This window comes from Hippocampus comes, unplaced genomic scaffold, assembly GCF_001891065.2.
Source record: "Hippocampus comes isolate QL1 unplaced genomic scaffold, H_comes_QL1_v1.1 scaffold139, whole genome shotgun sequence".
Taxonomy (NCBI): Eukaryota; Metazoa; Chordata; class Actinopteri; order Syngnathiformes; family Syngnathidae; genus Hippocampus; species Hippocampus comes.
Window position 1 is genome coordinate 33390 of NW_017804829.1, and position 27201 is coordinate 60590.

Sequence of the window (27201 nt, forward strand, 5' to 3'; positions counted from 1 at the left end):
GTGTGTGTGTGTGTGTGTGTGTGTGTGTGTGTGTGTGTGTGTGTGTGTGTGTGTGTGTCCCAACGAACCAGCACCCTTCACCCACTCTCCTGCCGACCTAATAATATCACTATGTATATCTCCTGCTATTTTAGGCCAGGCAGTTTGGGAAAGGCTTCTCTCTCTTTCAAATAAGTGTCGAGCTCTCTCGGCCTCTGTCAGCAGGCAGCTGGCCAGGAATAAACTTTGCTTGGATATGAAGCGGCCGTCACTCTCTTTCTTCAGGTCTCAGATCAGAGGGGGTTTTCTGGGATGAAATGGACCAGGCTATGAGGTCATCGAAAGATTTGTCCTCCGCTGCGCATGCTACCCAGTGACCCGCCAGGACAAGACGTGCACATTCGGGATAGGACCGCAAGGAATTTGTTCATGCTGGAGAAAGAAAAGTAAGAAGAGATTTTGTTATATTATTTTATGTGACAAAACCGGTTCGCTCTTGATTTTCATTTGGTTCAGAAAATAATGGTGGCAAGATATTGCTGTATTAAAAAATATGTTCCATGGCTTAAATAGTTGGGTCTCTGGAGAGCCTGCCAGAAACTATTCAAACTGAACAACAATGTAAGTAGTGTTTTTAGGACCCTTTTTCATACCTTGTGTTTTCTCCTCCCATTAATTGTTCCTCAGTTTAGCATTAGCCCATAGCATTGTCAGCATTATTTGTGGTAATGTGATTGAAGAAGGCTGCATGAGCCAAAATGACAAATTGACAAAGGGTAATTCGGTGGCTTTGCGATGAAGCGCTGACACCACAGGAGAAAATACAAATTATACTTTCACTTCATCTTCATGGGGGGGTCATTTTGCTCTTCTTACTGTGGGCTGTTTGAGAACAAGTGGCGTGGCTTGTTCTGTATTCAGTTGTCATAGCAACGAACACCATAATCAGCATTGGCCCCGCTGTCGATGGAGCACTGTCAACTTGCATGAGACATGACCACCCCCTCCAACAGGATAATTTCAATCAGATTTGGTAAAATTGGTTGAGAGGTGTGCTATCATTTTTTATTCTTAGGGTAGTTTGACAAAAGCACGTTGGAAACATGTTCAGTCACCAGGGAGCTGTTTTAAATAGTAAAAAATAAAGATGCTTACCTAACGCTTGACAACAGGAAGTTGTGTGTGACTTTCGAGCAGTGTGGCCCCAATCAGCTTTGACAAGTACCAGTAATTTAGTTAAGTTACTGATTACTTGATTTTAAAAAGAACTCAGATTACAAGTTTTAGTTCTATAACAATTTGTTAATAGCACAGAATGTGCAAAGTACCTTAATACTTTCTTTAGGTGACACAAAAATCTGTGAGAGTAAGTTTTGCGTGAACTGCTTGTCATCATCGTTGTTACACAAACGCGTACTGGCATCACTGCTTTCGAGTTATGGAAACTGAAAAGCATTCAACTTTATTTATATTTTTCTAGGTTAGCTAGCACTTTCCTGTGGCAATTTGTAGTTCATTGTGTTTGCCCAATACTTGCTCCTGTATTAGCAAATAGACTCTGGAGGGATATTTTGCAATTGCAAATGAGCTAAATGCTTGAGAAGAGAAGTTGCTGTCAACAGTCTGTTTATTTGGAATTTTGCCCTTCAGGTTAGGTGAAATGTTAAAGACTCCTTCACAAATAACTCTGCAGACCTACAGGGTCAACGACAAAGACCTCACAGAGATCGAACTTCATTCTGTGGACTCCATTAATGATCTTCACCGGACATATCCTGAACATAACCACAAAGGTACACACAAACACACACCCAAACACACCTGTGTACACACTGACACATGTTGGTATGGGCTAAGAAGTGAGTTGATTACAGGACCGAGGCCCCCCCGCCCGGCTTTCCCTCCTTCCGTGAACGGAACGCTGCACACACACCACATGAGATGTGTCAGCGGAGCAAGCAAATGGCAGAGTCGTGTACGGGACACGTTGATTCCAAACACATCGCAAGCATACGCTACGGCCTGCGCTCTCATCTCGCTGCTCCTGCTCGCACTTGTCCTCATTTTCTACTTCCTGGGTGAGAAATCGTCTTTTGATTTTGTGAATGACAACATCTTTTCATATTTTGTTTTTGACATCACTGATTTGTCTGCCCACCCCGTCAGTACAACAAGGTAGCGCACTGAAGAGGCTGACCGAGGCCTTGAGGGAAAAAGAAGCTGCAGCCACCCAACTGTCGGCGCTGATCCAACAACTACAAGCGCTCACACTCAACATGACGGCCACAAGGGGGCGGACATGAGTTTGGATGTGCAGATATTGCATCCCAAAAATTTTGGCTGAGGGAAAGAATGACACTTTCTGAATGTTTGCCATCCAAACACATTCAAATATTTTATTGAAGATTTGTTTAATCGAGAGACTCTTTTGCAATAAAAATAAACATAAAATATATATTTTTAAAAATCAGTCAGGTCCACTTTGCTCCCTTAACAGGTATAATATTTTGTTAACAGTACATACAATAATAGCATCAAGTTATGGTAAAAATATATATATTGAAAATCATACAGGGGGCCAATACACTGATATATATTTTCATTAGTCATGATATTCATCCAAAAAAAAAAAAATCCTTCCCAGTGGTCATCCTTTTGTTTTGATAGCTTCAGACATTAGGAGCACACGGGATAGTGTTACTATCCGGGCGTCTCAACGTGATACAGTACATGGACATTTGTTAACAAGTCACGTGGAATACTCGGAAAAGGAGTCAGACAAGCATTACCACCGTGCTGGCGGCTCAGGCAGCTAAAGTCAAATTGGGAATGACGAGACCCTCACGAGCAGCTGCCGTACTTCTGCACTTGGTCCCGAATGACGTCCCGTACCAAAGTGGCATTTTCCTTCAGCTCGTCCAGCTCCGTACGCTGCTGCTGCATCCGCTGCTCGTTGTTCTTGAACTTCTTCTCCAGCTCTGCAAAGCCAACACAAGCAGTGGACTGTGAACGCTGGAAATGGTGCTTAACTACAGTGAATTTGAAGTAAAACCGCTGTGTGAAAAGCTGCGTGCTTGTTAATCTGTCTTCTCATATTACATACTGTTGCTGTTGGACAGAAAACTGTCCAAATTTTGTTGATCACATTTGTTTTGTGTTGGACTCACTCTTGAGCTGCTCCATGCCCATGTTAGCTTTGTTGAGGAGCTCTTCTGCCTCCTTCTTGAGCTCCTTGGCCTTCTGGTTGATGGCGTTCAAGCCCTGAGAGCCGCTCCCGAGAGAGTCAACCTTCTCTCGCAGCTCACGGTAGCGCCTCTCGGTGTCGTTGAGGCTCTGAAAGCAAATACTGGTTGGACTTTGGAAAGTATCACTTGATCATTATCAACAGGTAACTGTGATAATTTGGTATTTCTGACATTTAATTGACACGTAATTATCATTTCTATATTTTTGGGGAATGTGGAAATACGTATCAAAGCGCTTACAAGACGCAACCTGGTAATATTCAGAGATCAGAAAAGGTTCTGCGAAAACTTGTATTCAGACCGTTTTCATAAGCCTATGATGGAGGGTTTATTTTTGTCATTGAAAACACCATGGTGAACATTTTCTTGAATCCGAAACCTACAAATGGATTCCCCATCGCCATTCCTACCTGCCCAAGTGACACCGCTTGGAGTGTGGCGTTGTCGGCCAAAGCTTTGGCGCCCTTCGCCATCTCCCTGTTCAGCTCGGTTTTGTTTCTCAGTGTTTCAATGTTTGTGGAGAGGTTGTTCACACGCATCATGACCTCCATTTGCTTGTTCTCCAGCTGTGTTAACCTCTCATCCAGCTGCAGAGAAACGACACACAAGTAGTATGAACCTGAAAAAAAAAAAAGATATCTCTACGATACAACGCGCTATACCTCAGAAGTGACGCTCCTTGTGCCGTTCAGGTTGTCCAAAGTCTCTTTCAGGGCACTTCTTGCTTTTTCGATTGCCTTCTCAGACAGGTCCAAGGCCGTCTTTGTAGCATTGGCTGCATCTTTCACAACCTCAGCTCGACTCCTGCAAAATGTAAAACATTTTTTGCTGCATTAGTATATGTGTGTGTAGTTCTTGCAGTAACTGGGAAAAAAAACAATATGCAGAGCACAGGGATGTATGAGTATGACCCGCAAGACACAGGGGGTGTAAGGTGCCAATGCGGTATTGCTATCTTTCACGTGAACTTTATCAATCCACAGCCCCTGCACGCCCCGATTGTTTTGAAGGCAATTGTGGCTCAAGTCGCTGCGCATCTCCTTATCTGAATGCGGGAAGCTGTAACAGCGAGTGCAAACTAAGGAAACGCCAGTGTCTCACTTCAGCAAGTTGGAATACTGTACTCAAATAAATACAGTGCTGACTTCACTGTTATGCTTCTGATACAATCATTTTTTTCTAGTATGGAATGTCTGAAAAATGGCTGCCAATCTCTGAGCTGAGGAGCAGTGTCCTTACTTGGCCTCTTTTGCTTTTTCCAGAAGTTGCTTGGCTTGACTGATGTGCTGGGATGTATCATTGATGATGTTGTTGATGTTGGTGAGGTTGGAAAGGCTGTCCTTTATCTGCATGATCATTGTGTCCACTGTGGTTTTGTTGACCGGCAGCTTAATGGACAAGACCTGCAGGGCCACCTTCTCGATGCTCTCCGGATCTGCTCCCTCCTCTAGATAGTACAAGCGGAGGAATATACAGGAAAAAAAAAAAACAAAGATGAGATTCCTTCAATTAACTGGCCACATGCTTCTTTTCCACAGTTGCACAAAAGGCTTGAGGCTGGTAAACCTGTACTTGCTGTGGAGAAATGAATGTTCATCTTTGAGCATGTTCACAACTGTAGTTTGCGGAATCAGTTCATGTTTTTTTTTAAACTCGGTCCATTGCCATAGCATACTTATTATTTATTTTAATACTGATATGGACAATCTTGCAGGCTGCAGTGCACGCTAGGGCGACGTCTTGATCAAATCATATGAAATTATCCTTAGTCCCATCTAATTTGATGATATACACTGCAGGGGTGTCAAACTCATTTTTGTCATGGGCCACATTTTAGTTACCGTTTCCTTTGGAGGGCCGTTATGACTGAAACCACATAAAAGTCAATAATAACAGTTTATTCAACTATTGTTTAAGTTACTGGAATGAGGGGTTTGGTAACAAGAAAATGCTTACAATGTGTCTTATTTATCACAATTGACAATTTTATATTTTAGTCGAGATTTTAGCAGGCATCATGGAAGTTGACATGTTTGATTTGCTTTCGCGGGCCACATAAAATGATGTGGCGGGCCAGATCTGGCCCCCAGGCCTTGAGTTTGACACCGGTGTTATGCAGAATGGTTTCAGTCACACCAATGTGTTTAGGTGTATCCTGAAAGTTTCATGCATGCAAACAATAAATCAACAATACATTACCTGTAATACCATGTAAACATACTAAATGGTTTTCAAAAAACAAATAAATTACTGCTAGCAAACTATCAAACTCAAGACCAAAAAAGGGATTCAACATAACCATACCAGTGAGGAAATCTTTGATCTTCTTGATGAACTCTTTGAGCTTCCTGTTTGAGTTTTCAAAGTCGTCTTTGTTCTTCTGGGCTCTCTCCAGGGTGCTCATGGCCTGATTCTTCACATCTTGGCTCAAAGACGCTATATCCTGGAGCTGCACACAGAGAAAATAAAAAAATAAAATAAACCATGAAAGAAAACAAAATGGACGGATGCAACATTAAACAGGACATTCGTTACCTTTTTGGCCACGTTATGGAGTTCCTCATTAGCAGCTTCTAGGGCGTTGGTGGCATTCTTCGCGTGACTTAACGCAGCTAAAGAAGCGCTCACTGTCCCATTGCATCCGTCCCCTCCGCATACATGGTTGCCCTGGTTGTCACGGCAACCAGCGCCACCACACGGACTGTCTTCGCAGCTGCCATTGACACTGGCATTGCTGTGGCCGCCACACACCTGGAGGACAAAGTGCTTACAGTGGTTGACCTATCAAGCCCTAAGGCACCACCAAAATAAATAAAAATAAAATGGTCTGGCATGCACCCACGGAAGCTAAATGTAGTTTTTTTAACCACATGATGATTAACTTGTGTTAAGCACTTGGATGACAGTTTAGAATATTAAGTTGTGCAAATGTGAACTTCCTCTGCAAAACATAAAAAGTGTGAGTGGCCCCAAAAATAATCCTCCTCTTACCTGGTTACTCAGGTGATGGACCTTATGGTCCAGCTCATGGGCTTTCTGCTGCAGTTCCTCTATAGATTTATTCTGCGCTGCCATGGCGTGGAGGAACTTATCTTCCGTCGTATTCAGCAAGTTTTCAATGAGGGAGCGAGTTTGTTTGGACTGTTCCACGGGACTGAGGGGACCAGACACCGACGTATTGCATTTCTCCTCCGCATCTGATGATTCCTGATAGTACTGCTTCACTTTTTTGAACTGATCTGTCACGACACATATTGGTGATATGGGTATGAAATGCTTTCACTGGTGGTCAGTTGATGTGAATTTGCTACCTGCAAATCCTGAGGTGAGGTAGTCGTCTATCTGCTGCTGTTTAGAAGCAACCGTGGCGTTTATGTCCATCAGCTGTCGCTCCATGTCGCTCAGAGTCCGTCTCAGTGCATCATCATCCTCGGCTGTTGTGTTGAGCTCGCGAGCGACACCCATCAGACGCCCGTCGGTCAACGCAATCTCTGCCCTGAAACACGGATATCATTGACCTTAGCTAATCAAATAAAAATATATAATAACGAGTACATAAAGAAAGCAAGTAGGCACTTGACCAATTATTTTGCCCAATGTTTGAATGCTAAATGGCCGATTTAATCGGCCAGCCAATTGATCGGTTGGGTCCCATTCAACCAACTTCAAAGGAATTATTTGAATATCTTCGTCTGAGCGTTTTGCTTTTATGACAACAAAAAAAGAGAAGAAGAGGAACATGAGAAAAGAAAGTTTTGCATCAAGTACGCCCACTCGTTGAAATGCGAAAGCAGTTATGTAATGTTATGACTGGTTCTGATGAAATTTTTTTTATTAACATAGGATAAACACCTTGAGATGTGACGTCTTGTGTGCAAGAGTGTTATTACGGTAGTTTTGTACCTGCTGTTACTGTTTCAGTATTGACCAGCGAAAATCGTGACCAAAGGACTATGATTTGTTCAGTGACTGGTGTTCATTTGGGTCCATCTGTTGGTGATTTTTGACAGCAAGGTAAGATCGTTAGCTCACAGTTGATTGCTAACTACAATACACGTGTCACCTGCGATCGAAAGATATCATATACTAATGGCTTTATTGTTTGACATTAAATAAATGGATTACTTTCATTTTAAACTTGGAACAGTTCATGTTACGAAGTGACGCATGTGGTTCTCGTTGGAATTGTTCACTTTTTAACATTTGTATGATTTTTATTAATACTCCTGTGTGGCATTTCCATGTCGTCCCTGGGCTTGCGTCTTGTTTTCTCCACAAACACACGTCACGTTAATTGAAGACTGTATATTGTCCATAAATATGTTTGTGAATTTGTGTACATGTGACCTGCTATGGGCTGGCATCCAGTCCAGGGTGGAGAGGTTCCAGCTCACCCATATTGAGGCTAAGCCTTGTCGAAAATGGATGGATGAAGGATGACCAAATTGGAAATTGACCAGGGTGAATGGATTGTGGTTGTACAGAACAAGGTGCAGTTCTACTTTAATATTGCTACTTTCGACGCCCTTGGATAAACATATTCGTGAATTTGTTTGCAATTTTTAAATATCGTTCCCCATTTCCGTTTAGTTTTCCAAGATTTTTTCATTTTTTTCCTCCGTTTTTTTCTTCGTGAAAAAAAATGTTTTTCCAATGCATTTCAGTGGGTGTCAATTATACATGGATTTTCATATTTACTGGCCAGGCTGGTCCACCATCAGTGGTTGACTGTATGTAGACTATCTCACTAAGTCCACTCTTTCTTGAATGTTTTTCCATGATGGACAGAGTATCACGCTCACCTTAGGTCATCAATGCTTTGCCCAAGCAGTTGGTGGATTCTTTCACTGTCCTCATTACCAATCAGATCCTGCACCTGCTTCAGCTTCTCCTCCAGCTCTTTGATACGAGCATCGCTGACTCCAGGTGTGACGCCACTTTCCAGGATCTTGTTAGCGGTGTGCTGGATGTGCTCCAGGTCGCGTTTGAGCTGACACACCACGTCGTCCCACAATTGGAAACAGGGGTGACACTGCACGCATTCGGGGAAAACACCGGTGAAGCCGCGGGCACATTCGTCACAGCGTTTCCCTGCTGCGCCCTCCTTGCACTGGCACGCTCCGCTGGTCCGGTCACACTGTGCTACTTCTGAGCCCTGAGGATGGCAGTTACACTCTGAAGCGGGGAACAAAAAAAAAAATATTTGTTTAGTTAGAGATTAGGTAGAGCGAGAAAATCTCTCTCCTTTTTAATCTTGATATCGTGAACCCCCTTGCTATTCACAGGGGACAGGAACTCAGCATAGTGAAAAATCCACAAATAATTGAAACCCCAACCAAAAGGGTTTGTAATTGCGTGTACATGCCAGAAGATGGCGGGAAAACAATTCAAATCGAGAGGATCATAAAGCATCAGAACCATGCCAAAAACAAGCAAACACAAAACTAACATGACATCACACAAAGGCAAACAAATATACCCTCAAGCACAAATGGTGAGAAAACTCAGCTTTGGGGATTTACACACAAGAGTAAATGTGAGGGAATACAGGCAGATTGTGACAGCAAAGTAGACGACACGAGGAAGGCTATCACTAGGTGCTATTACTGCATTGGGAGAGAAGCAAAAACATATTTTCAGTTTGATTTTGGACTGTGGGCGGCCCAGTGATCGAGTGGTTAGCGCATCGACCGCACAGTGCAGAGGTCATGGGTTCGATCCCGGCCTTCCTGTGTGAAGTTTGCATGTTCTCCCCGGGCCTGCGTGGGTTTTCTCCAGGTACTCCGGTTTCCTCCCACATTCCAAAAACATGCATGGCAGGCTGATTGAATACTCAAAATTGTCCCAAGGTGTGAGTGTGAGCACGGAGGGTTGTTCGTCTCTGTGTGTCCTGCGATTGGCTGACAACCGGTTCAGGGTGTCCCCCGCCTACTGGCCGAAGATGGCTGGAATAGGCTCCAGCACACCCTGCGACCCTTGTGAGGATGAAGCGGATGGATGGATGGATGGATGGACGGATGGATGGATGGATGGATGGATGGATGGATGGATGGATGGATTTTGGACTGTGCAAAAGTTGCATTTAAGGACCAGAAACAGGCCATCTCAAACGCAGATGAAAAACCACTATCACTAGGTGTTATTACTGCATTCGGAGAGAAGCAAAAACATATTTTCAGTTTAATTAAACCCAAGAGCAAAACTGACATTCCAGCACAAGGCACCAAAGTAATAATTTATTTGCTTTGGCCAAAAAAATAGCGAAATGCCGAGATGTTCAGCGAATAATGGAATAGGTCCCCCCCAACAATCTGTGAATATGCAAATTAGCATTAAAAAGCAGCAATTTTACGTTGGTTAAATTCTACTTATCAAATTGCCTTTGGTTTGAGGACATTAATAATGAAAGCTGAGTGAAAAAAGGATTCATGGAGTCCCGCAAGGGTCTGTTCTTGAACCATGTGCAAGCTATAGCATAAACTATAAACTAACATTTTAAAAAAATTAAATCAGGTACCTATAGCTGTAAGGTTAAAAATAAATGGCTGAAATGGCCCGACTGATAACTTTTGTGGCCATGAGTTACCTTGACACTCTACCCGTGGGTCTCCCCAGTGGAGCTGCTCACACTCTGTGCAGTGTTTCCCTCCGAAGCCCGGATGGCAGTGGCACTGACCGCTGAACTGTCAAATACAAAGACCTGGCTTTCACAACTAAACTTGCATTTAACATTTTCAGGCTTCTTTAGTGTAGTCTTGCACATTCACCATATTGCATTGAGGTCCCGTGGAATGTTGCAAGTCGCAGTTACAGGGCTCACAGCCTTGCTCCTGGCCATAGTTCCAGTGGTTAGAAGCGCATTGATCACAGTTATGGCCGGAGATATTCTCCTTGCATAGGCAAGAGCCTGTCTGACGATCACAGTCACACTGTCCATCGCTGCAAGTCGATTGGACAGTACCAGCAGTCACGCAGGTGCAGCCTAAGATGAGAAACACCCTCTAAATCCAAATCCCCCAAAATTCTGAATTTTGCTAAAATTGTTGGGATAAACATGTCTCGAACATTACACAAAAATATAGAATTCCAGAAAAAGAGAAGAATCAGACCCAGATTGAATAAAGTCAATCTCCAGTGTCACCATATGTGTTCTCACTTGATCAAATCAAATCAAATTGAAACACAATTCAAATGACTCACGTCGACAGTCTTGGGCCAAAGCACTGCCATAGTAACCTTGTTGACATTGGGCACAAGACGGACCGTCTGTGTGGTACAGGCACTTGAGGCATTGACCTGTCCTTGGGTCACATGACTCAGGGTCCTGAGTGTCGATGTTGCCGCTGCACTCGCACGGAAGGCACTGGCCACCAGTTTGCTGTGGGTCGCCGTAGTAACCAGGGGCGCACTGGTCACAGCGAGGACCTAGGGTGGAAAAGAGGAAATGAGGAAAAAACAAACAAACATGAGATTTAATGTACCGGTAATCTTTGTACACTGTTCCAGCCAGGTTCCAAGCATTAGAAAAGTTCCCATTTCTGATTCAAACTCTCATGCTACATGCCCCTTGATAACTGTCAAGTTATAGCTCGCTTTTTTTTTCAGCTAAGGCCATAGCAAAAAATTTTCAACTTCTTATATGAGCCAATTGGTATATTGATTTTTTTTTTCGTTCACTTCATACTCAAGCATGATATTCTACTATTAGTCAGTTTATTCGTCTCTTTTTTTCCTCATTGTTTCCATTTTACGCCACTGATTGGCTAACAGTGCATTACACTTAGGCATCACCCGTTGCTCCGAAAACCATTTGACGGCCTGCAAATAATTTTCATGTGGATATTTTTTTTTCAATACTACCACTGGTGTAGGAGAGATTTTTTTTTTACGTATTTGCAACGGCTGCATAGAACGGTAATCTCTCTTTTAACTCTGTATACTTCATCTTTACAGATGTTTTATGTGTTGAAATGGCATTTACAGCAATAAGTGGGGGTATCAGTCAGTATAAAGATCATTACAGCCATGTAATGCCATGACCTGGTGTTTTTTATTTATTGTTTCTGAGGAGAAGCATCTATTTGGGCTGCAGCATTAATTTGGGATTTTTTAGTTGTAGCCACTCCAGTGTGGTATCTCACCAGCAAAGCCTTGTCTGCAGTTACACATAATGAGGTTTGAAGAGTGGTCAGCTTGGCAGGAGTGGCCGTTAAAGTGATCCGAACCGGGATTACCGGGGCAGGAGCAGGGGCGACAGTGATCCCCTGAGCCGAGTACTGGGTTTCCAAAGAATCCGTCCTGACACCTGAGCCAAAGCAGTGAAGTGAGTGAAACTAGTGAACTTACCATCACTGTGACAACTATGGCAACACTGGCGAAATGTCACTTACCGTTCACAGAGACGACCCACTGTGTAGTCTCGGCATTCTAGACACTCGCCAGTTCGGGAGTCGCAGGTGTCTGCATGGCCGTTACACTGACAGGGGGCGCAGCTCGGGAAGCCCCACTGGCCAGGTTGGCAGTCTGAGCACTGGCGCCCAGTTGCTCCCTCCTGGCACTGGCACTGGCCGGTAACGGGGTCACACTGGTGGCTTAGTGAACCCTCTGAATGGCAGTCACAGGCTGAAAAAAAACATTTTGAAACATTCATGATAATTTAATTCGATTCAATCTATCTACTTCCTTTCGACTGAAACAACTCCAGAGCAATATAGCGCCCCAAAAATACGAAGCAATATTCAATTTTTTTAATTTTCAAGGCTTCTGCAATATGAGCAGGTTTAGAACGGTACTCAGCAACAAAGTTTGAATTTATCATTTGAATTAATAGAGTCTTGCGGTATGTGACACCAGTGAATTAGGCTTGATTGACCTTGTATGAAGCAATCTTCTTTGGAACCTGCTGTAAATGAGGTCCACAGACGTGTACATGCTTGTGACTCACCGGTACAACCACTCACTCCAAAGCCATAAGTTCCCGGAGCACATCGGTCACAGCGTCGACCCCTCACGTTGGGCTTACAGCGGCATTGTCCTCCGACCCCTTCACATTCGCTCGAGAGGGAGCCTTGAGGATCACACTCACAGGCTGGATGTAACACAAGGGGGACCATTATTACCCGAAATGCAAAGAAGACGCACGTACAGGTATAAGCCAGCAGATGTGTGACTGTTTGGAGTACTCACGCAGTGCGCCATCATGAATGATGGCCGAAATACTGCAGATGAGCTTCGAGCACACGTCAGCCAAGGTGGGCATCGGCGTGATCAAAAAGGAATCCAGGCACATGTAGTGAATCATCTCCTCACGTCGTAACTCTCCCTCAATCTCGTTGCCTTGGAAACCAGGCAGCTCGGTATAATTGGGGATCACAACCAACTGTCGAAGGGGAACAAACAAAAGAAGCAAAATAAAATAATAACACTGCAGTATGATTAAAGCAAGGCACAGTAAGAGTACTTTCTTTCTTTAATTAAAGCAAACCACAGTTAAAGTTCTTCTTTCTTTCCATACATGAGGAGGAAACATGGTCTGAAATTTTTTCCAACGTAGACCCTCATTTAATGCAAGGAAACATTCCCGACCCACCAGTGATAAATAAAAATCTACGATATAGAGACCTGTACACAAATCTTTTTTTTTTCTTCTATAGCTTAGATAGTTTTACCACTCTCACAATGGTTTAAAACATCCACATTTATTAATATGCAATTTAAAAAATTATTCCTTAGTGCTTGGTCTCGCTCTCGCTTTCAAGAAGTGGGACACTAAGAATCGTTTAACGTCACTGAGGAACTCAAAAGAAGAAGACTCTCTCCTTGAACAGGTATCCAAATAAGAGCGGCGCATTGTGGTACTACACTGAAAACGGACAACTCTAAATTTAAACTTGGGCAGTTATGACAGTTTTATCTTTATGAACACAGCAATAGTTGTACAGTATGTCCAAAATGCATAAGATGAATGTTTGTAATCGTATTAAAAAAAAAAAAAATCATCTCAAAGGCTGAATAGCAATAAAGCAGCGTTACGCTGTATACATATACTGAATGGAGGTCGTGGATGCTGCCTTTACTCACCGAATCAATAAGAATGAATGCAGTGAGATGTCTGTGCGTCACTCCGTGGCGCTGGAAGCGGATGGCCACCACGTACCGATTATTTGGCTCAAAACAGAATGGCCTCGGCATCTGGATGTATCTGGAAGACAAGGAGATCCAGTTTGTTGCTCTCTCCTAACAACTCTTAGGGAAGCCTTACGAGTGTGTGGGAATTTTCAAACGGCCCTGGAACTGGAATTGCGAGAGGGTCTGCTGGCTCTGCTGAAATTCCTGTCGTAGTTCATGCCAAAGGTGTTTAATGGGCCAATTCTTCCAGAATTAAAGTTGACGTAATAATAGAATGCCTGGGAACAGAAACTGTTCCCACAAAGCTGGAAGGCCTAAATGTCTCAACAATGGCTATAAATAATATTCAGGTACAACTACGGGCTCTCATCCTTGACTAACAAACGTGTCTGAATGGCAGGATAATAAAGTGTATTTGTGTCTTTGTCATTTTTTTTTTTTAATGAACATATCGAGCTGCTTATATGCAAACAACCTCGGCCCGTTGGCATAGATGCTCTCTTCACAGACGCTAACCTCCTTGCTCTCTCTTTGTGTTTTTGAAGTCACTGTGCTAATGAGTACTGGCTGTTGGATCAAGCACAGTGCAAAGCGGAAGGAAAGCTTTGGTCCACTGCAACATTTAGATCCAGGCATTGGCTGGCCTCTTAGTTTCGGATGAATAAACTTTCTGAAAGGGCTGTTTAGAACTTGAAAACTAGTCAAGTTGGGATTCTGACTTATATTTTGCACATACTTTTACAATTAATTACGTTTGCTTAAGATTGTTATTGTTGTTTCATGTTTCATATTGTATTTCCCGAAATAGTGGCATCGAGTCTAATAGACTGCGCCAATGGCAGATTATCGTGTCCCCCTTTCAATAAATGCAACTCCTCCAATACAACAGCTTTTTTTGCCCCTCGGCACAAAAATAAAAGGCGAAGCTGTTCTGTGACAGAAATTACCTTGTCAACCACTGATAAAATTAGGTATAAAAAAGAAAGAACATATTTGCTGCCAATTATTATCGTTCACTTCCTCGCATTATATCCTTATTTCTGGCATCGTTTTACTGACAGAGATAGAAACAAAATTTTACTCCGCGGAGTGCGGATATTATTTTTTCACTTCCCCACACTTTGGTGAGTCATCCCGACCTTTCTCTACAAATAAGTCTGGATGTGCGCGGGCCACCGAGACCAGAAAACATCAGTCGTGGTTTAGTATGGCAGATTAGAGGCATCCAAATTGCAATCCTTCATTGAACAAATAAAAAACATTACGACTAAAAATATATATACGAAATCCAAGGAAGCTTTGCTCTTTCTCTGCCTGTACTATTCTCTTTCTTCAACAGTTCCCGCTTTTTAAGCTTCATCAAACAAAAGCTTTTGTCACCCTGGCAAAACATCACCTCTTATTGCACAGGCTTCAGGTATGTTTGCCCCGCTATCAGCGAATGAATAGTAAATGGAACACAGGATACAGTGAGGTAAGATTACAAATACTGAGTTTGACTCACACTGTCCCGCAGGCCAAGGCAGGTTTAAGTGACAACAATGCCATGATGCAACTGTTTCTGTGCTTCCATTAGGACTTGCTGTCAGTGTACAATTACACTTACTTACACGCCGGTTTATTAGGTTCGTCAAACTATAGCATGACTAAAGCTACAGAGTGTTTTGCTACCTGCTGCGATGCGGCAAGGTGACCGTGTAGAGCTGCTCAGTTGGTAGAAGGTTTCCACAGCGAAGACTGGAAGGCAGGTTGACAGATGTGATACTAACGATGGCCTCCCAGTCCTCTGTGGACTAAAACACACACACACACATGCACATAGAAACACAAGCAGAGAAAAGTCAGGGAGCTTTTTAATCCAAATGAGTTCTATGTTGAGTTTTAAGAGGACAAAATGACACACATACCTCAGGTTCATAACGGATCATGATGTTGTACTCCATGGCGTATGGAATGTTGTCAATAGTAAACACCAGGCCAGCACCGTCTTTGACCCGAGCGAAACCAGGTCCGGTCCAAGACACTGTGTGACTTAGGGTGATCTCTCTATAAACGGTCCTCACATCCGGCTTAGACAGAAAGAAAAATACCCTCTTGAGTACGTTGACACGCTTGTGGCCATTTTCAATGTATGATCACGGAATTCTTTCACATAAAACTGCAACAAAAGGTCATATTTTTTTACATTACAATAAGCTGGAATTTTACAGAGCTGTTTTTTTTTAACATACAGCTTGGTATACTGTGCATGGGGCCTCAATTGAAGAGCCTTGTAGCGTAAAGTTCTCAAGGATGCTAAGACCACTGAAGTGATACCAACTTCACACTTGCCACCCGCTGTCGAAAAGCAGCAGTTCTTGGAGCTAAGGGCTCTCTTATGAAAGAAAGGAGTGAAGGACAACCACTGCTTTTCTGATCCTTGGGCGCGAATGAAAGATTATGTCATACTGTCTGCTGAAGCTGTCGGATCCGCCTCAGTGCCGCGCGGTGTTGTTGCGGGTTGGCAATGCGCCGGTGACGCCTGTGTCTTCTCAGCTGGTTGCTGAGGTGCTGAACGCAGTCTGTCTCTGCCTGAGGTCGGACTTTGCCCTAGGAGAGAAGTTTATCTTGAACGAATGAATGTAAAATCACTTTTAAACATGCAAATCATTCTGTGGAAGTTCCAAGTAAAGCCCAATGTTCGTAGCAACTTTTCATCATCCACCGGTGGAGGTCTGCTTGCATTTCCTGCGAAACATATATCGGGCGCTTTCATCTTCTGCATGGACTCCAGCGAGTCTATTTCCCTTTCCGCAATGCCAAGGGCTGTGCACCTCTAGAGCACTGATTTCAAAGTGAATGAGAGGAGCCGCTTTCATTGGCAAGATAGATAGTCGGCTATGCTCACACCCACAACGGCTGCTTAAAACTGAGTTTATCTGCGCAAATACTAAAAGAAAAAAAAATGACATAGCTCACCACATGAAACTACTAATTATCTGCATTACCCAAGTCCACAGTTCTAAGAAATGAACACAGATTTGCTCTCCTCAAGCTCAGAACACACGATGATTACCTAAAAGCATCCGCCAGAAGATCAGGCCCGTGAGGCACTTCCCCTCATATTTTGCGTTCTGCATTGCTACCTCTTTGACAATCTGAAGTCAGCACTTGCCTTTTGCCACATTCCTGGAAATGTTGTGAGAGTGTGGATGAAAAGGGTCTGTCTGAGCTTGCCCACAGGGCTGAACTTGGAAGTGGAAAGAGTGTAGTGGGTAAATTGATGAGGGGAGAGGAAACAGACTGTCTAAATGGGAGAGAATGTCAGATTACAGCTAGATGGAAAGAGAAGAGGATAGAATGTTGAAGAATGGGTGATGGGTTCAAACTATTCCATCCCATGGAATCTATGAACCCAAATATGACCAAAAATCATCAGGATAAGGTACTCTTCCAAAATGACACAAAATTTGGGGTCTTTGAATTGCCATCAGGCATGAAGTCAGTTAATCCCATGGGTGAGCATCAAAAGATTAATTCCTAGTATGTTTTGCTTTTTCTTTGACTTTTTTACAACAGACACAAATCATGTTCTCAACTGTTGGGACACATAGGCTGGACTCACTCTGGTCGATTCGGGTGAATAACAATTTAGATTTTTTGCTTTCAAGTGGCTCTATTCAGATATGCGACGTGGCAGTGAAAATAGAATAAAAAGATACATTCAGATTGGAATCAGGCCTCTTCCAAATGTGGATACAAATCTGATATGTATCGGATAAATGTCAACATGAGAGCAGCATACAAAGATCAGCCCGTCAATGCCAGGTGGATATTATCAAAATACACCGATTGGTAACATACTGTATGTAGACCTGTGTCGCCCCAAAGAACACAAATACACATTGAAAAAAAATATTTAAAAAAGGCTACAGCTGTGAATCTTAAGTAAGGAAAAAACATGGACATTTGAATATGGTCTAACTATGCTACATTAGAGCTGCACAAAAATTAAATAAGCTAGATAATTGCAGATGCGGTCAATAGGGTAATGTGGTGTGGCGCTTACCCTCATTTAGCAAGTAAAATAAAATGAACGACCTAGCGTTTTGTCACTGCCTAGTGTTGACACTTGTGGATTTATTGATGTGTGATTTAAGTTCACGTGCATGTGAGATTTATGATTGTCATTGAATTGGAATTGGGCAGTTGGACCTGCAGGGTAAATCCAGCCAAAGACATCCTTGGTGGAGTCAAAACATGTTTGCCTATTGTAGTCATAACATCATACGGGACTTTTGTCTGAGCATTACAGTGATGCTATCATAAGGTTGAACCATCTTTAAACAGTCAAATTTTGCGGGCATGTGCAAGGCGGCAAAAATGAATAAATAATAATAAAACATTTTTTAAAGAGGTTTCCTCACAGGTAGAGCTGAGTCAATGGGCGAGTGTCCAGTAGCCCCTTCAGCCTCATATTTGTAGAAGTCTAGCGGGGCGCAGAAATAGCCAGGCTGCACCTCGGAGCATTGCCGACCAATCAGATGACTCCTGCAGTCACACTGTCCATTCTCCATTGTGCACCTTCAACAAAAAAACAAAGGATAATGCCACCACCACCACCATTTTCTAATCCGCTTATCCTCACGAGGGTCGCGGGCATGCTGGAGCCTATCCTAGCTGTCTTCGAGCAGTAGGCGGGGGACACCCTGAACTGGGTACGAGCCCATTGCAGGGCACACAGAGACGAACAACCATCCGGGCTCACACTCACACCTTGGAACAATTTGGAGTGTTCAATTAACCTGCCATGCATGTTTTTGAAATGTGGGAGGTAACCGGAGTACCCGGAGAAAACCCATGCAGGCACGGGGAAAACATGCAAACTACACACAGGAAGGCCGGAGCCGGAATTGAACCCCGCACCTCTGTACTGTGAGGATGATATGCTAACCAGTTGTCCACCGTGCCGCAATAATAATGCCAACACACAAAACGTCTACAATCTCAATAAATCAATAACTCTCAGGACACAGATTTTGGAGAAATTATACCTATTGTTGATGGCTCCGCCAAAGTCACAGTCACATTGTCGACAACCAGCCAGGTCATGACTGAGACCCCAGTATTCAGGCTAGAAAGACAGATAAAACCTTTTTCACAAAGATGAACACTGACAGCTTTAACATGCAGCCACTTTATCAAATATGAAAAGACTTCACTGAAAGGCATGTGGATGCCTAGCATTGAATACAGAATTTAAAGGTCAAGCGCAGGTACTAACCAGACACTGGTTGCAGTAGCGACCAGTGACGTATCTTTTACAGGAGCAGTCGCCGCTGATCTGATCACATGGGGCTCCCATCATAATGATGCCACGAGGATCACAGTTGCAAGCTGATGGCACGCACGCACGCACACACAGAGACACACACACAGACACACACACACACACACACACACACACACACACACACACACACACACACACACACACACACACACGTACACATACAGAATAACATGCAGTTGTGAAACTATTCAACTGAAAAAAATGGAAACAAATGTAAATTGAAATAGAAAATACTATTTATCTTCCAACATTTGGTTTTATAGCTGGTTAAAAAAAAGCTGGCACACCAAGCATTGTCGGACGATAACATCGGAAGACCGACCTCCAAGTTAATGTGAATACAAAGTAAATTCTGGGTTAGGTTCTGTAGAACCCAACTATACATTCGTCCCGATCAGCTATTAATGGAGTATTCCCGAGACAAGAAGTAAATGTGAAGCAGAAGAGGACATAATTATTTTTCTCGCTTTAGACGTTTCTGTGGCCTTGAACCTGCATGAATTCTGTTCAGGTACTCCAGCTACCTTCCACTGTCCAAACGTTCATTGAATTATTTCCCTATTTGGGGAGTATTGAAGTTCAAGCAGATATATCAGACCTTAAACTCTTTGCTGCTCTGGTAACATCTCTATTACAATTTCACAGTAACGACCAGATGCACTTTAAATCCTCTGATGTCATCAACCCCCAAAGCATTGCACGCCAGCGAGATGGCAGACTATGAAGAATCTATGAACACAAAAAACATTCCTAAACCACATTTAATTTTTAGTTTCAGATCTTTTACTCAATACAATTTCAATATCATATACGGAGGAAAAAAAGTGAGTAGGGAAAAAAAAAATGCATACGCACGCTGACAACCCAGGGGGTCGTTTTGGCTGAGTCCATAGTAACCCTCATTACAGTCGTCGCAGCGCAAGCCTTTGACGTTAGCTTTGCAGCGACATTGTCCAGTGATCATGCCCATGTCTGGGTCAGTATGACTGTCACACACGCCTCCCTCCATTGAGCCCACCGGGTCACAGTCGCAGGCTGGCGGTCACACAAAGAATGGAGAGTAGAAGTCAAAGTAAAAAAAAACAAACGATGGATGTGATTACAGTCATCCATCACTCGCATCGTTTGGGTTTTTTTTTTTTTTTTGAGTAATTTGTTCAATTTGGTTGATGTTTAGGGGTTCACACAAGGATGAATAATCTTATTCTCACAACATAAATTCCATGCTTGACTCACCAACACAAACCTGTGGGTCTCTAATATCCCTATTGGGGTCTTGATAGTAGAAAGGTTTGCACATCTCACAGTTGCGTCCCATGGTGTTATGCAAACAGTCATCACACACTCCTCCGCTGATGTTGCCCGTGGCCAAATACACCGCCATGTCAAAGTGACACTGACTTGAGTGGCCGTTGCAGTTACACTCTGTAGAATACAGCAAACAACCCATTACTGCTATCCCACATTCACACAAATGTGGCTCTCAATAGCCTGAAACAATCATTTGCACCAGCCTAACCAAATCAAAATGTTGGATTTGCATTTACAGTGGACCCATAAAATGCCAAATGCCTCTAAGTTTGGAAAATGCATCATCACCCTTCCACTGTTTCATTATGCACTTATCTTTGTTGCGATTGGGTATGAGTTTATTTGTGTGCAGCTACCTCGACAGGTGTGGGGGTTTTGCGCCTCAGCCGGTCTCCATGGCAGGTCATGGTGGAAATCTTGGCAACGCTCACAGTTCAGCCCCTCCGTGTTGTGTTTGCAAACACACCGACCGTGAATCTGGCGAAATTGAAAAACATATGACTGTCAGATGCGGGTAAAAATAATAAGTCGAACATGACTTGACGATCTTGTCCTTAACCCGAACAAGCAATCAAACTACTACCAAATCCCACTGTGCTTAATACAACGTTTATGTATCTACTCATGTACCATAAAAGTTGCTGAGCAAAACAATCAGGTTTGTATACTAATAATGTCAGCTCAAATGAAATGGTTAACTGTCTTTTGAATTATATTGAATCTATGAGACAATAAAGAAAAGAGATGCTATTTTGGGGTCATGTTGACTTCTTAAACATTGTTCCAAAAGGTTGATCTTATAAAAACTGTTCTGTGTTCAGCACACAAACTAACTAACTAAAGAACTCAGCAACAATTGGCAACCATGGCAACAAAAACAAATCTTGGCAGACGTAACAAAAGAAGAATTGTAATCCCACCATGCCGTTCGCTCGTGCATCAACTCCTGGCACTGGGGCGCACTCGGAGGCGTGTCCGTAACAGAAGCAGCTTCCTCTGACGACCAGCTCGTAGATGGCATAGTAATATTTTTGGAGGACGTCAGAGCGTCTGTCGAGAAGGTCGTCTCCCAGAGTGTTCAATTTTGTGAAATTAATGCGCAGGTTGGTGATACGCAGGAGCTCTAGCAGAGATAAAGATAGAATATTGTTTAGTGGCAAAAACAAGCATACTGTACCTTAGGGTAAAACCATTTTGTCAAAACAATGGATGTTACTAAATGTTACATGCTGAGATTGTTGTTAGGCTACCTTGAATATCCAGGCTGTAGGGGTCTTTCACATGAATGGCAGGATCCAACACTTTATAAATGACCTTGAGAGAAAGAAAAATAGGACAAGAGAGAATTCAAATCATTTGTGAGCTAAGTGTGGCACCTATGCTAATAAAAAGATTCACATGGCTCTAATAATATTGTAGCGAGCGCCAGGATAATACACGTATGCTCAACAGATTCAAAGGTCCTGTTCACTCCAAACAAGACGGCACTCCTGCCAGGTACTTTTGTCATTGAGAATGTGTAAGTTCGTCAAAAACCTCTCAGTTATATCAACTTCTCTGACGATTATTTACAGTGGTTGTTAATCAGGCCGCCACCTTGAGACACAACTCATATTCAAGGCTTCGGTATTCAACCGAATTGCAAATGTGCTACATTTTCACATCCAAAGTGGTTCGGCTTGTTTAAATTTCTGCATAAAGACCCGAGGCGATGCAGTCTAAAATCTCTCATAGCATATTGCAGCGACAAGGAGACCCCCAACATCTTACCTCCCCATTCGTGGAGGGCTCAATGTCGGAGTAGCGTTCCTCGCAGATAATGTCGTTGATGTGGTGCAGGCCGTTAGAGGGGATACCGTGAAAGGTCTTGGTACAGTTGGAGGCAAAGTAGCGGTAGGGGCGCCACGTGCGTCCAAAATCAGCAGAACGCTCAATGATCATAGCTGCAGGGCGGAAAGTCTGTAGAAGAAAAGAGACTACATTTTTACTTTGTCTGCACACTTTTAATTCCTCAGGGTGAAACGGATATTTCACATTCATTTATGGATCTATTATGTCAGAGCTAGGCAAAGTACAGCCTGGGAGCCACAGCCGGCCCTCCCAAGTTCCTGAGTGGCCCTCAAAGAGATCATGAAGTCTGCTTTGTGGTTTAAGTGTTCCATTTTCAATTATGTTCTATGAATTGGTTTCAGAAAAAAAAATCACATTTTCTTCCACAAAACAAATTTTGGTTGGGGCCACTCCAAATCCCTTTCAATTTCCATCTTTTATAACCTTTAATTAGTTTGTTTTGTTTTTTAGACAAAAGTGTGATCAGAGTGGAACTTTCCATCCATCCATCCATCCATTTTCTGATCAGCCTTATCCTCACAAGTGTTGCAATGGGAGCTGGGGCCTATCCCAGCTGTCTTTGGGCAGTAGGCGGGGGACACCCTGAACCGATTGCCAGCCAATCACAGGGCACACAGAGACGAACAACCATCCGCGCTCACACTCACACCTAGGAACAATTTAGAGTGTTCCATTAGCCTTCCATGCATGTTTTGGGAATGTGGGAGGAAACCGGAGTACCCGGAGAAAACCCACGCAGGCACGAGGAGAACATACAAACTCCACACAGATAGGCCGGAGGCGGAATCGGACCCTGTACCTCTGCACTGTGAGGTCGACGCGCTAATCACTCGACCACCGGGCCGCCCGGGAAGAATTTTATGTCACAAAAAATTTTAAAATCCTGTCATGTTTTGTTTGCTGTCATAGGTTTTTGCTATTTTTGTTCCTTGTGATTTCCAGGACTTTGTTCGAGTACTTTGAGTTAGTGTTTTTCCAGTGTACTCCGATTTGCATTTTTGTTCAATACATTTTGGTCAGTCCACCCTGCTCCTCCTTGCCTCCCTGCTTTTTGGGGTCCTCCTCCAACTACCACCACGCAAAACATGACAATAATAAACACAATAAGAAATAAACCATTACGATGTACAGGAGTAATTTACTGGCAGTGGAACGTCAAATAAAAAGTCATAAAATAAACTCATTCCCGCAAGAATGTGTACCTTGAACTTCATAATGAGATGCGTGAAGTGGAATTCTGCCTCCAGGTTTAGTCGAATGCTGACATTTTCCTCTCCTGTGGAGGAAACAACCGTCAAAAGTACATCACTGTGGGGTAAACGGAACTGCCCTCGCAGGCAAGTGTTACTTCTACGAAGGGATTACAGGAAGTACTGAAGACACAATTTGAGACCATCATTTTCAATGCGCCCTGTACTCGAAACAGTGAAACTGTACACACACCGTTAGCAGACTGCCACCACGTGTTGTCTCCGTTGCTGTCCATGAGGTAGATCACGTTCTCGATTCGATGGCTGTTTCTGTGCCGGTTCGGGTTATAGGGATGGTGGGAGTTACACTCGAAACATTTGTCAGACTCCTGTTGAGGTGAGGAAAAATACATACACAGTCTGAGTCAATGCTGAGGTCTATTGTCAACTATAGATGTGAAAGAAATAAAGAATACATCATGACATTGATTCACTGATCTAAATGTTACAAATGACAAAGCAGTGTAATTCCATTTCAATCCACACTCCATTGCAAGTGTGTGTCAATAGAAGAGGCCATGGGAAAGACACATGGAGTCTGAAGAAAAGTGTGCGTGGCAAACGTTTACAATAAACAGAGGTGCCAGGCAGGAGAGCGCAGGTAAATGTCGTTGACATGCAAGTGGAAAGGCTTCTTGGCAGTTGGAGACAAAGAATGGGCCTGCGGAGAGCAAGGGGCATGGTGAGGTGGGCAGTAAAGGGGTGCGTTTGGAGAGGGGGGCCATGAAGAGGGGAGCTGAGTAGATGAGGCTGGCACAGAGAAATGCTGGAATCAAGCCAAGAGTTTCTTAATTAGGTTGGTGTCAGGAGCGATTAGGCTGAGAACTTGACTGGGAAAGACGCAAAGGTTTAATGGCATTGCTTTGCACGTACAATGAATGGGGCTGGCGTCTGACAATGCTCCGTTTTTCATGACATAGTACAAATGGCATGGTTGGGCTATGCGTCATGGCTACGTAAAACAGACAAAACTATAAAAGTGGATGTCAAAAGATCGGAATCAGGCCTTTTCCAAATGTGGATAAAAATTGAATATTTGGCAATTGAATTGTGCAGCGTAAATTGTATAACTACAGCATAAAAAACTGTTGTATATTATGGGGAGCCGACATTTCATTTGTCTCCCCCTTGTTTGCAATTTCTTTTTTCTTCTTTTCGTTTCCTGTGAGCACTTTTAATGTACCCACTATTGCTACTATGCAAATAGCCAGTCCATATGTGTGGGTGTTATTTTTTAAAAATGATTGACCAATGAAAAATGTTGAAAATGGCCTCCTCTCCTTGATGATGCAATGTTACGGGTGTTTGCGGTCTCCTGAAAAGCGATGACATGGGAGGTACAAGGATTCTGCCCTGTGCCAGTGATGTGCCTGATAGGGGTGTGTCGATTACTAAATAAGGAAAATAGTTGCAACTGGTATCTATTGGCATAATGTGGAGGTTACGCTCATGGATGTGCAGGTTGCTTCATGTGCTCAATGAATGTAAAAAAGAATGTAAATGGCAAACATTTCAAATTAAATTCAAAATACGCTTGCAAAGTGTTCAAGAACTAATTCGTCTCTGTTTAGTGCTCCATCTATCTTTTCAGTAAATGTGTCATGTTTCTTTACCATCTCCTTCAGTTTTATCTGTCAATGCTTTGGAACGATCAGGCTGCCTCAAATAAATGTCCCTAGCAGGACTGAGAAAGTACTTGAATTTGAATAAGAGTAGATGTGCTACGTAGGGTGTGTGGCTTGAAATCTCTGCGGCACTCTTGCTCTCTCTCTTGCTCTTGCGCTCTACTCCGAACTCTTATTCATCCCAAATTAGTCAAGGCTGGTCAGCTTTCTGTTGCAACAAGACACTGATGTAAGTCGAATGTTAATTTGAAAAGCGTTACAGAATAAATCCCCACGATATCAGCTCATTTCAATTCTGGCGACATTTCCTTCGTTTATAGTACATCTTATTGCCTTTCTCGGGTGATAATGGACTCTGAAAACCACTGTGCTGCCCTCTTCCTGACCTGACCTCACCTGAAATATACACAAGAGATTTTTGTGAACTGAGCATCTTCACACTGAAGTGTCAACTGCATGCGCCACATGCAGAGATTCACATACTAATGTGTCATATGGCTTTGTTATGAAGTACTGCCTCCATGAGTGAAATTACAACAAAATGACCACTTGTTTTTATCGAACTCTGAGCTGCAGCTTCCACAAATAGTAGCACTTTGCATAACCCGCACAGTCGATGGGGACATTTACTTGAGCTTGGGCAGCCCTCTCAAAACTTGCTGAATTCAACGGGGCTATAAAAAGTTGTTTTTATTTCTTGATCCTTGAGGCATTTTGAGGGAAGCATCTATTTTTGGCACGTGTTTTCTTCTTTGCCTTTGGGGCCTCTTTAAAGGTCATCAGTATTTACAACAGCCCCTGAAATGCACCACCTCCTCCTCGGATACAACCATGGAATCTGATCTTACGGGAAAAAGGAAATCATTCATGACAAGCTGTTGTGACACACACATGATTAATGAACTCCTGGACATTTTAACACTGAGAGTTAAGGTAGTTGTTGACAAAGGTCCACACCTGGATTCATGGTGTGACAGGTTGTTACCATATCCTGACCCCCTAGAGTCGTGGAGGGCCTCCTGAATCAGGGTCTCGTGTCAACCTTGCTCACCTGGAGGCATGGAGCTGCAAGTATGTACTTGTGGTGCAAACAGATGTATGTAAACAGCGCGCCCGTGATGAAACACGTCAAGCGTCATTTAGAGAAAGAAACAACAAAACAAAAGCTGCACAGTGGATGAGCTCAAGAAGACGTATCGTTTCATTTTTATCCACGTATGATCGAGAAAAAAAAATGCGTTACTTGAACCATGTATGTTGGGAAAAAAAATGCCAGGATGAGAAGTTTGAAGGAACCCATTTGAAATGAATCAATGGAGAAATGGACATCTCATCATTCTTTAGCATAGAAGATTTCACTGCACAAATTGAGCCTGCCAATTTTTATTTTATATAAGTTTCTGTAGGTGGGCGTCTACAAAATGTACCTGTCTTGAATGTGTTCACAACAATGGAAATGTTGTGGGGGGGAATAAGTCAATCAATTGCAGAGATGGCAAAAAATAAAAAAAGAGCAAAACGTGTGTACCAATGGATGAAGCTGAACTAAAAGCCTTCATGCGGTTTGTCTGTATGTTTGTGTAACACATACTGAAAGGTTGAGCAGGTGGAGGCCCCATTCATGCAAACCAATAAAAAAAAAAAATTTTTAAAAAAAAGGAAGGAAGATGGACAAGCCACGGAAAACAAAAGAACCAGCATATCAAATTTGCTTTGCTTTGACACTACAGTTGATGAAAGAAAAGGATGTTAAGGAGCTATCCGAAAAAAAACCCAAACATAAATATTAAGTAACCTGGAGATGGCTGACAATGCAGTAGTGCTCTGGACCGTCGAGTCCACAAGTGGAGGTGGCACTTAGGTTCACAGCCCGCCCAATCAAAAGGTTTCCCGTGGCAGGGTAGCAGCTCCCGTCCGTGCAGCCATGCGGGCTTGATGGCAGCTCTTGTGCTGACACACTTGAGGCTGGAGATGGAAAACCATGAGTGAAATTAAATACAAAGAAACGTGCTCCAAACACTTCATTTGACAATTTAGAGTGTTTCAATACAAGGATTCCATCAATTCATTGTTAAATGTAGGTGGAATTAAGACTCCTATGAGCTCTTTCTAACTGGTCCATTGAATAATGACAAAATGGCGGCACCGTGCTAGCAGTGGTACAGATTTTATGTGACCTTTAACAATTTCGTTAAATGTGTTGTATGAAGGCAGATAGCGCGCCGACCACCTAGTCGACCAGCTTGGAGTCGCTTCCCAGACGAAACTTGAGATTTGGTTCAGTTGGGTGTATATACTGTCTCAATCCATGCATACATTCTCTTCATAGCTTTTCATGTTCGGGGGGTGATGAGACAGTAAAAGAAAGGGAACAAATAGACAAGCTGAACAATGGGTTTCGGGTCTTCCAGGCCTGGCAGTGAAAATGCATTCTGGGTTTTGGTACGATCTCGAGCCAGGACATTACATTTTGAAATACT

General features: G+C 43.1%; 1 protein-coding gene across 3 annotated transcripts in view; it reads right to left on the minus strand.

Moving 5' to 3' along the window:
* Positions 1–2361: 2361 nt before the first annotated feature.
* Positions 2362–27201, minus strand: part of lamb2l (laminin, beta 2-like) — a 37932-nt gene continuing 13092 nt past the window's right edge. For all 3 annotated transcript variants that reach the window (XM_019866586.1, XM_019866599.1, XM_019866595.1), the window contains exons 3-35: positions 26517–26686; positions 23290–23425; positions 23049–23122; positions 21766–21954; positions 21246–21309; positions 20916–21118; positions 20352–20472; positions 19921–20109; positions 19540–19719; positions 18616–18728; positions 18386–18465; positions 17759–17915; positions 15801–15941; positions 15260–15421; positions 15024–15145; positions 13305–13425; positions 12411–12603; positions 12169–12312; positions 11615–11846; positions 11366–11529; positions 10425–10649; positions 9992–10206; positions 9811–9907; positions 8027–8399; positions 6536–6720; positions 6216–6463; positions 5760–5975; positions 5529–5673; positions 4464–4671; positions 3887–4028; positions 3635–3811; positions 3147–3312; positions 2362–2957 (exon numbers count right to left, since the gene is read on the minus strand). In XM_019866586.1, the coding sequence (XP_019722145.1) occupies positions 2821–2957; positions 3147–3312; positions 3635–3811; positions 3887–4028; positions 4464–4671; positions 5529–5673; positions 5760–5975; positions 6216–6463; positions 6536–6720; positions 8027–8399; positions 9811–9907; positions 9992–10206; positions 10425–10649; positions 11366–11529; positions 11615–11846; positions 12169–12312; positions 12411–12603; positions 13305–13425; positions 15024–15145; positions 15260–15421; positions 15801–15941; positions 17759–17915; positions 18386–18465; positions 18616–18728; positions 19540–19719; positions 19921–20109; positions 20352–20472; positions 20916–21118; positions 21246–21309; positions 21766–21954; positions 23049–23122; positions 23290–23425; positions 26517–26686 (5489 nt within the window). In that variant the 3' untranslated portion in view covers positions 2362–2820. The remainder of the gene's footprint in view (positions 2958–3146; positions 3313–3634; positions 3812–3886; positions 4029–4463; positions 4672–5528; positions 5674–5759; positions 5976–6215; positions 6464–6535; positions 6721–8026; positions 8400–9810; positions 9908–9991; positions 10207–10424; positions 10650–11365; positions 11530–11614; positions 11847–12168; positions 12313–12410; positions 12604–13304; positions 13426–15023; positions 15146–15259; positions 15422–15800; positions 15942–17758; positions 17916–18385; positions 18466–18615; positions 18729–19539; positions 19720–19920; positions 20110–20351; positions 20473–20915; positions 21119–21245; positions 21310–21765; positions 21955–23048; positions 23123–23289; positions 23426–26516; positions 26687–27201) is intronic.